This window comes from Prunus dulcis, chromosome 1 (assembly GCF_902201215.1).
Source record: "Prunus dulcis chromosome 1, ALMONDv2, whole genome shotgun sequence".
NCBI classification, from domain to species: domain Eukaryota; kingdom Viridiplantae; phylum Streptophyta; class Magnoliopsida; order Rosales; family Rosaceae; genus Prunus; species Prunus dulcis.
Genome location: NC_047650.1, coordinates 29853974 through 29871112, shown reverse-complemented (window position 1 = coordinate 29871112; position 17139 = coordinate 29853974). Strand labels below are relative to the sequence as shown.

General features: G+C 37.0%; 3 protein-coding genes and 1 long non-coding RNA gene across 4 annotated transcripts; 2 read left to right on the top strand and 2 right to left on the bottom strand.

Annotated features, from left to right (window-relative positions):
- Positions 1 to 966: 966 nt before the first annotated feature.
- Positions 967 to 1435, bottom strand: LOC117616824. The gene is made up of 3 exons (XR_004584187.1): positions 1300 to 1435; positions 1118 to 1205; positions 967 to 1011 (listed from the first exon to the last, which is right to left on the bottom strand). It is a non-coding gene; the product is annotated as an uncharacterized LOC117616824 (long non-coding RNA).
- Positions 1436 to 2738: 1303 nt separating this feature from the next.
- Positions 2739 to 3655, bottom strand: LOC117617895. The gene is made up of 4 exons (XM_034347507.1): positions 3339 to 3655; positions 3048 to 3182; positions 2910 to 2972; positions 2739 to 2807 (listed from the first exon to the last, which is right to left on the bottom strand). The coding sequence occupies exons 1-4, from the start codon at positions 3555 to 3557 to the stop codon at positions 2739 to 2741; spliced, it is 486 nt and encodes a 161-aa protein (XP_034203398.1). The 5' UTR covers positions 3558 to 3655.
- A 2226-nt stretch (positions 3656 to 5881) lies between these two features.
- On the top strand, positions 5882 to 11386 carry LOC117620634 (protein FREE1). The gene is made up of 10 exons (XM_034350764.1): positions 5882 to 6938; positions 7818 to 7904; positions 7998 to 8129; positions 8703 to 8834; positions 9017 to 9082; positions 9166 to 9276; positions 10153 to 10245; positions 10452 to 10485; positions 10697 to 10767; positions 10995 to 11386. Exons 1-10 carry the CDS (start codon positions 6021 to 6023, stop codon positions 11070 to 11072), a joined length of 1722 nt encoding a protein of 573 aa, XP_034206655.1. The 5' UTR covers positions 5882 to 6020; the 3' UTR covers positions 11073 to 11386.
- A 3216-nt stretch (positions 11387 to 14602) lies between these two features.
- On the top strand, positions 14603 to 16983 carry LOC117620641 (GDSL esterase/lipase EXL3-like). Its single transcript, XM_034350776.1, has 5 exons — positions 14603 to 14989; positions 15767 to 15897; positions 15989 to 16222; positions 16355 to 16610; positions 16714 to 16983. Exons 1-5 carry the CDS (start codon positions 14671 to 14673, stop codon positions 16911 to 16913), a joined length of 1140 nt encoding a protein of 379 aa, XP_034206667.1. The 5' UTR covers positions 14603 to 14670; the 3' UTR covers positions 16914 to 16983.
- The last annotated feature ends 156 nt before the right edge of the window (positions 16984 to 17139 follow it).

The window sequence follows — 17139 nt, the reverse complement described above, 5'->3', positions numbered from 1 at the left end:
GGTGTAGGAGTTTTGTGACATATTGTGCTCGATATTCATTCATGAATTTCTTGTCCACGCTTTTTGGAATGGGCTGTCCTTGTGCTATTTTATCCATATAGAACATGACGAACATGCCGCAATCCAATCTGCAAATGAAATACGAGATTAGTTTTTTTTGCTTTTGAATGATTTCAAACTGTAATGAATAGTTGAGTAGACACAATTCTTACGAAGATACACTTTGTTGAGCACATTCCATGTCATCCTCAAATGGAAACTGCAATGGATTTTGCATAATCCAATTGAGAGTGAGTTCTTCAGTTGGAGTCAAATCTTTTTGTACAAGTGTCGGGGGCCCTTCCTTTTGCTTCACAATTGTTGGTTTTTTTTTAGTTTCTATGAACACTCGTGCTTGAGGTCTTATATATTCTAGCCACCCTTCAACAATATTAACCTGTTTAAAGAAGAAGAAAAAAAGAGAAAAAGAAATGGTAATCAGTGCATTGCATATTATAGTTTTGGTCTGAAATTAGGCAGTATGTATAATACAGAAACTGCAATGCAGTTTCTTTTGTGTTTGTGCTGAGAAATTAAGACAGTTTCATTCCACTTACAAAGTTTCGAGCCATGTCAATGCACCTTTCTTCTTTTCTATGTCCCAACGATCTAAGTGGATTGTAGTGTCTCCACTTTCGTTCATTTTTGTGAAATGTGAGAAGTGTGAAGTGGAACTCTTCTTTTGAAATAATCGGGAAGAAAAGAACACTTCATTTCCCGAGTTTTTCAAGTAAGTGTTCATACAGGGCCCTGTGCCAAAATGGCTCTTCGAAGCTTTGCATGTAAGCCTGATATCATAGAATGGCAATTTGTTAGTATATATTTTTAGAAAACTGCAGTGCATTGTCTGTTTAAACAATTTTGAATTTTCAAAATAATACTTACCCAAGTCCATGTGGACATGTACTGTGGACTCCATGTCTGCATGGGGTCTATTTTATCCTCCTCTATTTGGATATAGGCCTCAATAACCTGTTTCACATTGATTGGAGAAAAATGGAATTATAAATGGGTAATATAGGTAGCACAAATAAAAAAATACAGTGCAGTGTGTGTTATAGAATTGGTAAATACTTACGTTTTGTGACAGTTCCAGGTCCCATACAATATCTTTGAGATCATGGTTTGTCACTTTCTCACTATTGAGTCCTGCCCAAAAGATATCACTGCGGATTTGAATACATGAAATTCACAAGATTAGTTTTAGTTTAATTGTAATTAAAAGATGAAAGAATTGTTATTTTGGAATAGAGATATTACCGAGGTTGAGTACTTAAGTAGTGTTTTTCAATTCTTTCCCTATCCGCCTTTGGAATTTTCTGCCACACCTTCCTCTGACCCCATCCAAGTTTTTTCTTTGTTGGCTTTTTTTGTCCTTCATCTTCATCACTTGATTGTTCCAGACCTATAGGAATTGAATCATGAAGGCTCGTTCCTTTTGGGGGATCGGGAATTGGATTTGTGGCATCGGGCTGAGATGCCTCTTGTGTTAACTGCAGATTGAAAGGAAACTAATTAGAAACTTCATTCGATAAAACAGAAACTGCAATGCAATTTCCATTTCTGTAAAGCAGATAACACACTGCATTTCAGGAAATGGAAACTGCATTGCAGTTTCTGTTTCTGTAAAGCAGATAACACACTGCATTGCAGGAAACGGAAACTGCATTACAGTTTCTGTTTCTGCAATGCAGAAAATAGAAAAAAGCAGCAGCTTGAACTTAATTGCATACATAAGCCTTCATCATTTTTTTGCCTCCTTTTTTTTTTTCTTATTTTTTTCGTACACATAGCAAGAAGCTTGAAGCCTCTTTCTTTCTCTGTTCTTCAACCTTTGTACTCTTGAAGGAACAGCAGGTGTTGGAGCATCTTGCTTCTTCTCTTCTTCTCTCTCTTCTTGTTGCTTCTCTTGTTCTTTATTTTCTTCTTCTCTCTCATTTTCTTCTTCTCTCTCTTCTTGTTGCTTCTCTTCTTCTTTCTTTTCTTCTTCTTTCTCTTCAACTGGTTGTGTTGGTTGTTTTGTAGGCAGATCCATCTCCATTTCAAAGATTGTTGGGTTTGACAACAAGCTTTCAATTTCTGCCTTGTACTTTCCTTGAATCTCCTTTTTCTTGGCAATCTTCTCCATGTCAATACGAGTTTCCTTGCCTTCCAATTCTGCAATCCTCCTTTTCAGATTTTGTATTTCATTAAGCTGAATTGTAGATTCCACTGTCATGGTGGCAGTCACACATTCTTCATTATCTAATTTCTCCATGTATGTTGCCAACTCCACTTCCAGCTCCTTTGATCTCTTTTCTGCTTGGATAAATATATCCCACAAGTCCTTCATTTTCTTCTCACTGTCTTCATTTTTTTCATCCTTCCACAGTTGTAATCTTTCCGGGCAAACGAAGCTAGGATCTTGTTGTTGGCGATAGTTGATTTGGTCTGTCATGGACTTCACCAAGAGGTCTTGAATTGCAAGAGGTTCTTTTCCAGCTTCATTCTCAAACATTTTCTTCTTTCCAGCCTCTTTTAATTCTGGAGTTTGATCAGCATCATCAGGTTTTCCTTGGTTTCTGCTTCCTCTGCTTCTCCTTGTTGTCCCTCATCATCTTCTTTTTCTTTTTCTTGCATATTGAACAGAAACTAATTAGAAACTGCATTGCATTGGAGGAAACGAAAACCGAAATGCATAATTCACTGTTTAGAGATTCTTATGCCTTGTCAAGAGGGTCTCCCTCTTCTCCGGTAGTTTTTCTCTTTTTATATGTTTTCAAAATACCCTGTACAATGAGATTGAATGATTCAGAAACTGCATTGGATAAAATGCAAACTGCAATGTAGAAAACACAAACTGCAATGCACTGTATACAGATTTCAATTACCTTCTCAACAGTGTCTTCCTCTTCCCTGGTAGTTTTTCGCTTTTTAGGAGTTTTGAAAATACCCTATACAATGAGAATGATTTAGCATGGATTCACATTCAAGATACATTAAAACAGAACATGCGATAAATTGCATACCTCGATGTCATTCAAGTCCTTTATTTGGTTGAATCTTGTGTGGAGTTCCACAAGACTCCATTTAAGAATGGCAGGAGTTTCTTTCTCCTTGCCAAGGATTGGTTGTATGATGTTTGTCCTCTCACACAGTAGAAACTGCACAGTTCAAAAACAAGATATATCAGAAATTAGGTTGGAAACTGCATAGGATAAAACAGAAACTGCGTTGCAGTTTCCATTTCTGCATTGCACTAAATGGAAACTGCATTGCCTAAAACTCAAAATGCATTGCATAAGCCACTGTTTACTTACCAATATTAGGATAGTGCAACCCGAAACAGCTCCTATAGAGGCTTCTCCTCCCTTCTTTGCTTTTGCTTTTGCTTTTGTGGTCAAGGATTCATTCATGTAGGCTGAAACAGCTCTTGCCCACGAATAGCTTGAAAGTGTGTCTAGATTCACACAGTGCTCAAATAATTTCCAATGCAAAGTAGATGAAGAGTTGGCAAAAAGGAATGTCATGCACAGCATAATCAATATTAGGCTGACCACCTCCTTGTCGTAATCAACTTCTTCTTCTTCTTCTTCTTCTTCAGCTTCTTTCTTTTCTTTTCCTTTGTTCGTTTTTTTTCTTTTGCTCTGTCTTTGCCTTTTCTTTCTTCGGTTGGTTTGCCAAGGCAATTGTCTTTTGTAATTCTGCTTCTACCTGGTTTTTTGATGGTTTTACCTTTTCTCCAAAGTGCCTTGTTCTGAAGGTAGCAGTGTACCTATCATTGACAAGTTTGACAGATTTGCCTTCATTTGGCAGTCCTAGAATCTGAGTCACTGCATTGCCTGTGATTTGGAATGATTTGGTTCCAAATTTGAAGGACTTTGTATCCGGATCAAATGTCTTGAGCAGCTGTACTAAGTCAAGGTCCGACTTATTCATGTTATTCATGTCAATTCTTTGGTGGTAAAACAGCTCGATCAAGTTCCAGAAAGGGGTTTTCTTGAGAAGCTTCTTCTGCCTTTCATTGAGCTTGTCCTTTATGTCTCTAATGATGTTGTTGAAAGCATAGGCATTGCACCGAAATTGGACATAGTCCGGGTGCTTTGCTTTCCGATCATAGTTTGGCTTTGGCTTTGGTTTACTCTTTTGAGCCATCGTTTTGATTCTGCGCTTTGGTTGGTTTTCAGCTTCATTCTTTTGTGGTGACATTTCTTGTTCCATTTTGTGATACGCACTGCCGTTTGTGGTCAAAATCTGCAACAAACAACCAGAAACTGCTGCTCAAAATTTGATGTGAAAAGAAACCAAAATGCAAAAACAGTACTGAAACTAATATCAAAACACATTTAACTTCATGAGCAGTTATAACATTCCCATAAACCCTAGCAAAAAGCACTCTGAAATTGAATTATGGAACCAGAAACTGCAAATTTGATGTGAAAAGAAACCAAAAGGCAAAAACAGTACTGAAACTAATATCAAAACACATTTAACTTCATGAGCAGTTATAACATTCCCATAAACCCTAGCAAAAAGCACTCTGAAATTGAATTATGAAACCAGAAACTGCAAGTTTCTGGTTCAAAATCTGCTACAAGCAACCAGAAATCAAAATGCAAAGGGAGTACTGAATATCAAAACACGTTTAACTTCATGAGCAGTTATAACATTCCCATAAACCCTAGCAAAAAGCACTCTGAAATTGAATTATGAAACCAGAAACTGCATTGCAATTTCTGGTTCAAAATCTGCTACAAGCAACCAGAAATCAAGAATCCAACGATTTTGAATGGTTAATCCCTATAAACGAAGCAAAACCTAAACGAAGAGTAGTTTTGAATCCAACGATTCATCCATTTTTTCAAAAACTGCATTGCATAAAGAACAACAGCAAAAATGTGTAATCCCTAAAATCGAAGACAAATCTGTGTTAGAGGGTCATTTTCTTACTGTTTTTTTTCCCAAGAGAGTGAAAATCGCTACTATCATCGTCAGTGGTTGTCGTTGTTGGTGGTGGTCGTTGCTCGTCGTCGTTGCTGCTCGTCGTTGCTCGTCGTCTTTGCTGCTCGTCGTCGTTGCTCGTCGTCAGTGGTTGTCGTTGTTGGTGGTGGTCGTTGCTCGTCGTCGTTGCTGCTCGTCGTCGTCGCTGCTCAGTGTGGAACTATCGGCTGAGTTGCTGTAGTTGAAGATGAAAGGTCGCGCGAAAGGGTTTTTGGAACTGATTCAATTTGAGTAGTGTCGTTTTTTGAGTCTTGGTTATGTCGTTTGGACTGTCAGTTTTGAGTGGGTAAAAACTAAATATCTATATTTGACAATAAAGCACAATGGCACATGTAGTAATTTTAGTGCTCTTCAATGTTATTTTAGTAAAAGTAGGTTGTCTTTGGTCTTATATTAATTAAGTAAAATTGTATATCTATCTTTCAAATTAGTAAAGTATTTTATGTGTGAAAACTAAAGCTCCCTAAATATTTCATGTGCTCATCACTCATGCACAAGCTTCATAGTTGTTGTCACAAGAGAAAATAGTTGTCTCATACACTACATAACAAGTTTTTAGTATTTCTTTGGAGTTAGGGGGTGGTGGAAAATGAGTTTAGAATAATGAAAGGTGGTTTCTATTGTCAATTGAAACTTTTAAAATAAAATAAAGAAGGAAAAGTTTGGGGCAAATAAAATGTATGAGCAAATTCACGCTACATGGGCTAAGGTTGATGCTCAACTGGGCTCAGTTTTAGTCAAAGAGGCAAGATCGGTCCATTTGGTTTGAAAGGTAGACAAGATCGGTGCATGGGCTAGATTGATTCTGATCGTAACACGTAAAAGAAAAACCCCAAGCAGGCCCTAACAAATTCAAAGCTACACAAGACCGTTTTGAGTCTACTCTTTGGTTTGCTTCCTCGCCAAACCTAGCGACAACAGCCACATTTTGCTTCCCCTCCTCCTCCTCCTCTCCTCGTCATCCATCTCTCTCTGAAACAGTCTATCGTCCTCAATCAGCGATGCAACACGGAGATTACACCTCCGCTCCATATTACCAATACCCTCCGCTTCAAAACCCTAACCCTAACCCTATTCCTAACCCCACCGATCCCCACCAGAACCCCTACGCCTCTGCACCACCTTTTACCACCTCCGATTACTCGCTTTATTCCCAATCTTACCCTCCGTATTCTCTGAATCCCGATCCTGCCCCTCCCACCGCTCCTTCCTATACCCCTCCTCCAATCTCCAACCCTAATTTGCAAACCTTCAATCCCACACCTCAACCACCTTCTTTCCCTCCCTTTGAGACCCATGCGCCCTATCAACCGCCACCTCAGCAGCAATCGTATCATCCGCCATACGATCAGAATCAATCGGCTCCCAGTTATGCCACTTTGCCACCGACAATTCCCGCAATCCCTAACCATAATTCCAATCCCTCTTCTCCTTATTCGTCCGCTTACTCAGGCCCGTTTTCTCAACCTCCCTCCTCAGTCCCGCCTGTATATGAAAATCCCTACGAAAGTTCTGTGAAATTCGAGCACGGCGGTGTTGGGGGTTCCTATTTAGATGATAGGTACGGGAGCTACAACCGGACCCGATCCGATTTGGGATCGGATCTATATGGAAAGCGCTATGATTCAGGTCGCGATGAAGCGTACGGCGACGGTGTTTATGCTTACCAAGGTGACAAGGTGGAGCCATACGGGGCTCGTGGCACAGCACCCAAGTCTTCAAGCTCGTCTTTATTCGATGACTACGGCAGGTCGATCAGTTTCCCTTCTGGGAAGAACTCATCAGTGAGCTCCGGCAAGATCGTGCGGGCAGTACCGAAGGCCGATACTCAAGAAGACGCGAAGAGTGGGGTGCTTAAGTTCCGGGTCAAGCTGTTGGCTGAAAGTGGAGGACAGAGCACCATGGATGTTCTTTGTCAGGTATGAACACGGAGGCACTTTGTCCTATTTGAGTGGAAATTTAATTCATGTCTTAGGACAAGCACAACTATTAAATTTTCAAATTTTTATTTATGTTATTTTGTTGATTGGGCTATTATTCTACCATCTCCACTGTGTTGATTGTCACATTGTACACACCCTATTTCTTTCTTTCTTTCCTATGTTCACAATTTTATTTTGATCTAATCCTTATCGTCTCCCCGTTGTCTCAAAGACCTGTTATGTTCTTGACTAGAGGTTGGAGTGGGAAGTTTCGTATTGTTTTCCCATGCTTACGAATTTCAGTAATTAGATCATAGCCTTAGGCGAGAACTGTAATTGGAACTTCACCACTAGATAGAAATCATGTTTTGACATAAATGTTACTTTAAAGAAAATGGTAAATAGGGACTATAAATTATTGAATTATCTTCCTGTTATTTGAATTTTACGTTTACAAGTGCTTTAATACACATGGAGATGCATTCTTCTTTTTTTCTTTTAAATTTTTAATGGTATCTTCTATAACTTGTTTTACTATCTTATAAATGACAGCAGCACTCATTGAGACTTCCTTTTCAGTGGATTTAATTTAATATTTAAAATGCACATTTTAATTTTTTTAGTCTAAAAGATGATTCCAGAATTGTTAGTTTAAACTTCTCTAATTTTCTATATGTTTCTATGTGAACTCTACTATATTCGATATGCATGTAATGTAAGCATGAAGCTGTTTTTGGTATTCATCTGAATGATTATCTTAGGTTGGTTTGAAGTCTGGATAGTATTTTGGATGTCACCCATTGTTCTTGTTTAGTTCCTTTGTATTTTTCTTCTTGTTTTTATATAAATTTTGTTGATAGAAAAATTATCTTCCAGATTGGTTTGGATGGTATTCGTATGCTTGATCCTGCTACTAGTCGGACATTGAGAATATATCCCCTCGAGACCGTTACAAGATGTGAAGTAAGTTTGTTCTAGTTTCACTTTGATTCTAGTATGGAACTGTTAGTATTTGGCTTGAGGTCTGAATAATTTGTTTCTTCCCTTCTCATACAGGTAACTGATTCATCTACATTTGCATTTTGGTCAAAGAGCTCTGTCGATATTGAGCCAAGACGTATTAGATTGCAGTCAAATAGTTACACCACCAACACCCTTTTGGATACAGTGACTGCTGCGACTGTACAGGTTGGGTTTTTTAGAGTTGTATTTTCCCCTTTTTAAAAGAATAATGGTTCCCCTTCATAACTGACAGCACTGAGCTTAGAAATTAGCTTTAGGTTACCCTTGAATGGGGCCTGTCTTATACACGAGGTTGGTATAATTTGATTGATGATGGTATTGAAGTACATTAAAATAAGTTCTCTGTGCATAAGTGGCTGAATATCAAATGCGTTCCTTCAATGCCTAAGGATATTTACGTCCGATTTTTACAATGTCTTGTACTGGTTGGTTTCTAGCATTCATAATTCGAAAAATGAAATCCTTTTTCTTCTGTTTGTAACTTATAGAATTAGTTAGGAAGTTCCAGTTGGGCCTTCTTATACTGAAAGATGGAAGGATGAGATTATTGTGTGTATATGCTGATATTTTTATTGGATGATTCTGTCTTTATAATTTTATATGCTTTTCTTTTACTGCAGCTCAGAAAGAGGCATAATATAGTCCCATGTTTTATGCCCTTGAGACTATGGTTGTCCTTATCAATGGGTTTTGTTGATTATTATTAGTGACACATTACACTTATCTCTTGTTATTCAGCTTAAGGAAATGGGTGGAAGAATCAAGCCAACTGAATCTTTAAAGCCAAATGAACAGTCTGCAGAGAGAAAGAAAGGATTAACTGATTGGATGAACATTATAAAACCGGGAAACGAGGAGAAAGATCATTGGGTAATACTAGCTTATCTTCCTGAAAGCTTTTTCGCCTTTTTAGAATGACATAAATGTGGTAGTGCTTAATATTACTCCATGAACACCTTTTAATGCAGTGAATGGCTGTTGGAGTTCTTTTAGCAAGTAATAAAGTGATCTTGGAGTTTTTGCTCTTGCTTATTTCATTATTGTTTTTTTAGGTCCCTGATGAAGCAGTTACAAAATGTACAGCATGTGGGACAGATTTTGGGGCATTTATCCGTAAGGTATGTCTAATTGAGGCGGCATCTTCAGAGTTTGTTGTTCATACTAGCGTCTTTTGAACTTATCGGTTTCTCCTCCATTGTAGCATCACTGCCGGAACTGTGGAGATATTTTCTGTGACAAGTGTACCCATGGCAGAATTGCATTAACTGCTGATGAGAATGCTCCGCAGGTTCGAGTTTGTGACCGATGCTTGGTACGTCTCTGAACTTATCACATCATTCCAACTACGTCAGTAGGAAGTCCATAGCGGGTGTGGAGAGGATTTAAGATTCATTTTGTATTTTAATATTTTATATTTCGTTTTGCTTCTCAATATAATTCAATGATCCTATTTGACACGTTGTTATGGAGTATATCACACAAAATGGTCTGGTTTCCATTTTCTTTTATTGTGTTCCTGTGAAGATTTAGCCTCTTAGGATGTTAGTTTCTGATCAAAATTTTCATTTATTTTCAGGGAACTAGGTCAGTTGTTCAGGTATTTGCCCCACTATGTTTGGATAATTAGATTCACCAAGTAGTTTCCCACCATTTTCATTGTTGTTCCCTGTAGGAAATAACATAACAGCTTGGTTAGTCTCGTAGATCTGTTGAAGTGGAGATTTCGGTGCTTTTTGTTTGTGTTTTTATAGGAAAAAAAAAGTAACGTGAATGAGTTTGCTGTTCTTTGGGAGTGCCTTCATTACTGCTTGTATCATTACCTTGGAACACTTTGTTAGAGTTTTCCTTTCGACTTTCTATTTGGTCAAACAAAACATAAATGATAAAGAATGTTTAGACAAGCTATAGTGGTCAATGATCTGTGGATGTGATTTGGAAGTTTCATAGATTATGTCTTACCTTGTAGTGACTCTGGTTGGATTCATTATTATTAGAGTCTTGGTTTATGTTGGCAAAGGGATCTTGGATGGAAAATTTACAATCAATTCATATTTGGTCAATGGGTTTTATGTCCGAGTTACTGTTCCAAGGTTTATTTATTTATAGTAAGTTTGGCTTATGCCAGAACTTCTGCATCATATAATTATCTTGAAATGAAGAGTCCTTACAGTGTCATTATCATTTATAGGCTGAAGTGACTCAGAGGCTGAGTAATGCTAAGGAAGTATCTAGTAAACCTGCAGGATTGCAGAGTCACGAGGATCTTGCCAAGAAGCTTCAGGTGATTTTAGTGTTGTGTGCATCTTTTTGCTTCTAACAGAGTCTGCATTTTCTAATTGACAAATTATGTTTGCACCGACTGTCATTTTAATTTATGAATATGTAAGCTGAATATCTAATAAGTCTGGATCAGTACAGGCATTTTTTTTTATATCTTGTGTGCGCTCACACTTCGTTTTTATTTTTTTAATTTAATTTTCTGTACAGGAGGAGATGGAAAAGAATCGCAAGGAATCCTCAGGTAATTTCTTTGCTTTTGAAGATTGGATGGTGGAAAATATGGCCATGAAAAAGAAGTTTTTAGTCTCCTTTTAATGTTATTATTTGTGGACCAACGCGCTAAGTGAGCAGTTAGATAAACCAGTGGGGTTTCCTGCAGTTTGTAATATTCAAATAGTACTTTAGAAGCTAGAAGCATATAGACACTGCTAATTTGCTTGTTGATTTGTCAGGTTCAAAGTCTGATGGATCTGGAAGGCGGATGAGAGAGGTTGCCTGTCCTACATGCACGGTCCACTTGCAGGTAATATTTTAGATTTTCAAGGGCGTCTCATGCAAATTATAAGTAATCATATTTTAAAGGTTGAAATATATATTGTTTTTTTAAAGCTTATTTTACATAGAAGTTCAAATGAGTTTGAATTGAAGATTAAATCTCACTTTTCGTAGCATGTGTAGAGTCTTAGTGTGCACTGTGCATATTCATATTTTTGCATGTAGTTGTTGATTCCATTACTGGAATTGTTGCAGGTTCAAGTTCCCAGCTCAGGTTCGGAGACCATCGAATGTGGGGTTTGCCAGAATCCATTTCTTGTGAGTGCTCATTGATTTAAAACAGATTTTTATGACAGCACTCAATTGTTCTCTTTGAAGTTGCTGGTTATTTTATTGGTCTGGGTATGTTTCCTAATAATTTGGAATAGCTTTTACTGTGTCATTGTCTTTCTGGTTTGTTGTTGACCGGATGGCTGTTGCTTTCTGTTGTTTAGCGTGTATATGAAGTATTTATTTGAGAGCCCCATCAACTGGGTCATGCCTTTATGTAAATTGATGTTTATATAATTACGCCTTTTACGTCAAATACATGATGTGAAATTGGCCCTTGTGTATATGAAATGGCTCATCAACGCAGTTAGTTTCAATTTGTGATTCCATACGTGAGGGGAGTTGCATTTTTTGTGAAATTTGGTGGAATGTGTTCTTTTGGCTTCTTTGCCATATCTTTTCTTCAAGCTTGGTTTGACCTTGCTTTGACGAGAGAATGCTGTTTTTTTCCAAATGGTTTACCATGTTTTGTGCCTAGGGGTAAATTGTTTCTTGCAGTCATTCGATTCGATGTTGTTAATAAAGATATATTAAGAAATGGAAAGAAATAAATGTATTGGATGCCAATTTCATTTCTAAGATAAGGTTGTATGTCATAATCCAATCACTTATTATTTTTTTGGCAATTTATGTGATATGGTTAGGAATTCAGGATCTTTTAATGTAATTATTGACATAAGTAGGTGACCTTTGAATATTAATAGTTTTTATCTGTGCGATCCATTGATTTAGGAATGTACTGGTATCCGGTCAAAAGCCTGCTCTGCCTTTGCAGTTTTCCTAGGGTTTTCTGGAAGGGCCTTTTCGGCTTGGCATCGGCATTAATAATAATAATAATCAGTCAGGGTGCACTGTAAACTTGTAAAGGCAAGCAGAAAACGACGAGAGACGATACACCGCGACTGGCTACAACTATACAAATCCACTTTAATCGAGAAGCTCGTGGCCAAATTTGTGGGCCCATTTAAAATCTGAAATTGAATTGCGAAAATGCAGATGAAATGAAACTCCCAAACCTACAGTAGGCTTGAAAATGTCTTTAGCTACAAGAGGACCTTACAACTTGCAATTTGCATTTCATCAAGTAACGGCTCACTTTCAATTACACCATACAATCCAGATCATACAGTTTCTGTTGCTTTTGGATTTTTTCCGCCATCAGCTTCATATTTACACCTATCAATCGGGAAAGAAAAAAAGAGGGATAGGAGTTTGCCGCTAATTAATAGGGAAGACGTGATCAAACTCACAGCTGGTGCGGGCCAAGCCAAGTTGTTATTAATCTATTGCACAATCCTTACTTAATGAGGCAATATCGCTTTCAAATATAAGTCTGAGCAATCTCATATGTTATAAAATAATATTAGGAGGCTGTAGCCAGAATGATCTAAAGATGTTACTTTGAATGATGGATAGATTATAATAGTCTGAAATCATTAATTAATAAGAATTAACTCTGGTTCTGTCGCGCTAACCGTTGAGGAATTAATCACTTCAATTAATTTCGAGCGGTATTGTTACGTGGACTAGTCTGTGACCTTCAAAGTAGCCTCCTACTGTAGTAGTACCTTTTACCCTCCCTCCTCCCTCTGCCTACACACACACACACTGTTGCTTTTTTTTATCTTTCTCAGTCCCCGTAAAAAGTTATAATAAATTTAGGCTTGATGTCACCACCATCATGGCATTGGCAGGTCTAGATTAATAAGATTAATTTTGTTTTGTATTTGATTTGATGAAGAAATGGGCGTGGCGTGTAGGTTTTTCCTTACCCTTCCTTCAATAACAGAAGGCAACACCCAGTTGGCTTGTTTTGTATATAGATATATCATCATCTGGTAGTTAAACCAAACTGACTGCGTTTTGTATTTGTTTACAATCCGTCCAACAACAAAAGTAACACATACACTCTCCATGCGTTGACCTCTACTTAATTTCTAATTACTGGCAATCTTCGTAATTACAAACCAATTTAAAATGATATAAATCATGACGTTGGGCAGGCAAACATCACAATTTGTGTTTGTTCTGAAAGTTTACCGCTTGATCCAGAAAGTTGACGTTTTCATTTCATGTGCTAATTAAAAGATAATGTCTCGAGCTTTCATTTCACAAGGAAGCCCCAGTTCTTCTTAAAGATTATAACAACAACTGTGGACCAATCACCGCTCCCTCACCTGTAATGCCTAAAAATATATATCTTTGCTTCATTCAAGGGACAAGTTTCCAGCGTAAGATATAAGGATATACATGAGCAGGAGCCCATGTGGCTGATCATTGAATCATAGATGACAGTTTTCAATTCTTTTAAGTTGAGAAATATTGAACATATATACATCGCTAGTGGGTTTTTTTTTTCCACATTATTGATTTCTAAACTTATTAGACCCACCAATGGCTAGTGCAACAGTAGCACGTTATTAATTATGAAGAAAGGAAGGTTTTCTTCGTGCCTAGTACCCGCATAAATACATTTTGCATATATATATAAATAGTTTTCTTCGTGCCTAGTACCCGCATAAATACATTTTGCGTGCCTAGTACCCGCATAAATACATTTTGCATATATATATATATAGTTTTCTTCGTGCCTAGTACCCGCATAAATACATTTTGCATATATATAGTTTTCTTCGTGCCTAGTTCCCGCATAAATACATTTTGCATATATATATATATATATATATATATATATATATATATACAGTCTCTTTTTATTGAGAGACGTCCTTTAGGGTATCCTACAATTTTTTTTCCAATGATCCAAATCATCTATTTTTTAGGTCTTCATTCATAGATCATCTTTACAAAAAATTAGACAAATCGGAAACCGTTTCGACATCCAATTGTGTCTTACAAAATTAATGAACACGGTATTTCAAGAAAATGCTAAAATTTCAATAACTTAATTGAGTGGTCAAATGATATCAGATTCAAGTGATTTTTTGTAGAGATGATCTTTGAATGAGTATCTACAAAATAGACGGTTTGGATTAGTGAAATACAATCCGGAGTGGGGCCTACAATGGGTGTTCCTCAAATAAGCTTATTTGAGGGATCTCTCAATGGAAGCTCTCTGTATATATATATATACATATATATATATATATGCAGTTATCCTCTCATCCGGATGTCTATATGTTATTATTGTGCAGATGCTATTGTAAATTGGAAGAAAAGTAAGAAGGGATACATGGTATCTGCACAATAATAATGTCCGAACGTCTGTCTAATTATGTATTCATTACAAATTATTATGTTTGTACAATATAGATATATATTGATCACTGAAAGGACTACTTGACACGGTAAAATATACCCAAATTGAAATGAAATGATTGCAGTTGAAAATGTGTCACGCCAACTTTTTTATATTTGAAACAGCTTGGATATCTTTTTTCTGGTAAGAAGAAAAGCTTGGATTAAGTCTCTTGTGTGTACAATCAATGACTAGAAAAAGGCAAGAGCACAATATTTTCACAACTTGTCTACTCTATATGTGTATAAAAGCACCTGGAGTGTGTATGTGTGTGTATGTGTGTGAGTGAGACCAAACAGTTGTCACATCTTCCCTTTGTTTTGTTCTCTTCCTCTGAAAATAATGGGAGTGGGATTCTTCTTTATGGAGTTTTCATCTTCTTCTTCCTCCCAATCTAAGTCCCAGCTGATAGTATATGTTTGTCTTGTAGTTTTTGGTCTTTTCCATTACCCCACAATTACAGTAGAGGCTGCCGTGAAGCTACCTCCAGGCCAGACAATTCCAGCGGTCATCGTGTTCGGTGATTCTATAATGGACACGGGCAACAACAACGATCTTAAGTCTCTTATTAAGTGCAATTTCTCTCCTTATGGAAGAGATTTCCAGGGACACAAGCCAACAGGCAGATTTGGCAATGGAAAAGTGCCCTCTGACTTCATAGGTTTGTTGTATATAGCTATCTACTAAATCTCTCTCTCCCTCTCTCTCTTCCCGGTCAATATATACTCACAGTGTATATATATATATATATGCATGACAAATAATATACATGTAAGCGAAAGAATATGAGTGAATAATTTTGCCATTTGTCGCCAACTACAGAATTTATGAGTGAAGAATTTAGCAATTAATTTGTCGTTATCTAACCAAAATTCCAAGGTTTTTTTTTTCCAATAGGTATATTTCATTCCATTAGAAAGTGGGAATAATGGACATGTTAGGCGTGCACTGATTAAGAAACTCATATGAAAAAACCCCGAATAAGAAAGAATACCACACGTGCCTAAGAAGTATAAAACTAGAAATAGATTATATAGCATCAATGAACAAAACATCCTGTAAGAAATTTGGCGGATAAGTAACCAATTTCGCTACTCCATGGGAGTACAGAGCATAGAGAGCCAAGCGAGTTCCAACCAAAATTCCAAGTTTTTGCATATATGTGTGTGAATATTCCAAGTTTATATATATGTGTGTGTATATTCACTAGCTGCTCATGTTTCAAACAATCACATGTTTAATAAAGCTACCTTTTATCTGAATTCAGTTTGCAGATTTTTATATGAAGTTTAATTTTGTTTTATTCAGAAAATAGCAAAATAATATTTGATTTATTTAGTTGAGATATATTTATATATATGGTTGGTTTCTTCTTTTGTTAAATTACTTGCTTATTAACACTAACACTTGGTTTTTGAATTTTGAAAAATATGAGCAGTGGAAGAACTGGGAATCAAAAAGTATTTGCCGGCGTATTTAGATCCTAGTCTACGGCCTGAAGATCTGGCAACGGGAGTCTGCTTTGCTTCAGGTGGCACGGGATACGACCCAATGACACCCCAAATAGCGGTATGTACGTTCGCATCTAATAATACAACAACTACAACCCTAATATTTATTAATCTTAATTTCTTCTCCAATTAATTATGATGAAATACAGTCAGTTATATCAATGTCGGATCAGTTGTCAATGTTCAAGGAGTATATAGGGAAGCTTAAAGGCATTGTTGGAGAAGAGAGAACCAACTTCATTCTATCCAACGCTCTGTTTCTGGTGGTGGCTGGCAGCGACGACCTTGCCAACACCTATTTTACCATTCGCGCAAGAAAAGCCCAGTATGATGTTCCTGCTTACACCGACCTTATGGTCAACTCCGCGTCTAGTTTCGTCAAGGTACCTAACATATTTTTTTTATATATATATATATATATATATATAATGTTGTTTGTTGGATCTAATCTTAATGTAATTAATATTTAAACTTGTATTATTAATTAGGTTCATAATTAGTAACTTAACTGGCAGGAATTGTACGGACTTGGCGCGAGAAGGATTGGTCTGTTCAGTGCACCACCAATAGGATGTGTGCCTTCACAAAGAACATTAGGGGGAGGATTAGCAAGAGACTGCGCCGAAGAATACAATGAAGCAGCGAAGTTATTCAACGCTAAACTTTCCCGGTCTCTCAACTCCTTAAACACAGCCCTCCCAAACAGCAGAGTGGTCTACGTGGATGTCTACAATCCTCTACTGGATATCATTCTTAACCCTGCCGAGAATGGTAAGCCTACGATAATTGCGTACGTGGATATATATATTTGATCATCAATCAATCTTAATTTTCTCATTTTGGGGTAATTAAGTAATTTATGAATGAATTTCAGGGTTTAAAGTTGCGGAGAAAGGATGCTGTGGAACTGGGATCATAGAGGTAGCAGTGTTATGCAACAAGTACGATGCCACGTGCGCAAATGCAAATGATTATGTGTTTTGGGATAGTTACCATCCTACGGAACGGACCTACAGTGTGCTGATTCCTCCACTACTCCGAAGATATGTAAACGATTTCCTTCTTGGCAACTGAAACTGATTACATTTTCATATGCTCCAATAAGCATATAATAAATAACATATTACGAATTACATTTTCTTAATTCTTGGAAGAATAGAGAATATATTGTAGTAATAATCTATTAAAATACCGTTTTGAAATAATTTAGGGTTGAATTAATGCGCTACAATCACAACCACAACGTATCAATATCAACAAAATCCTGCAAAAAAGAGGTTGCAACCAACCACACATATAA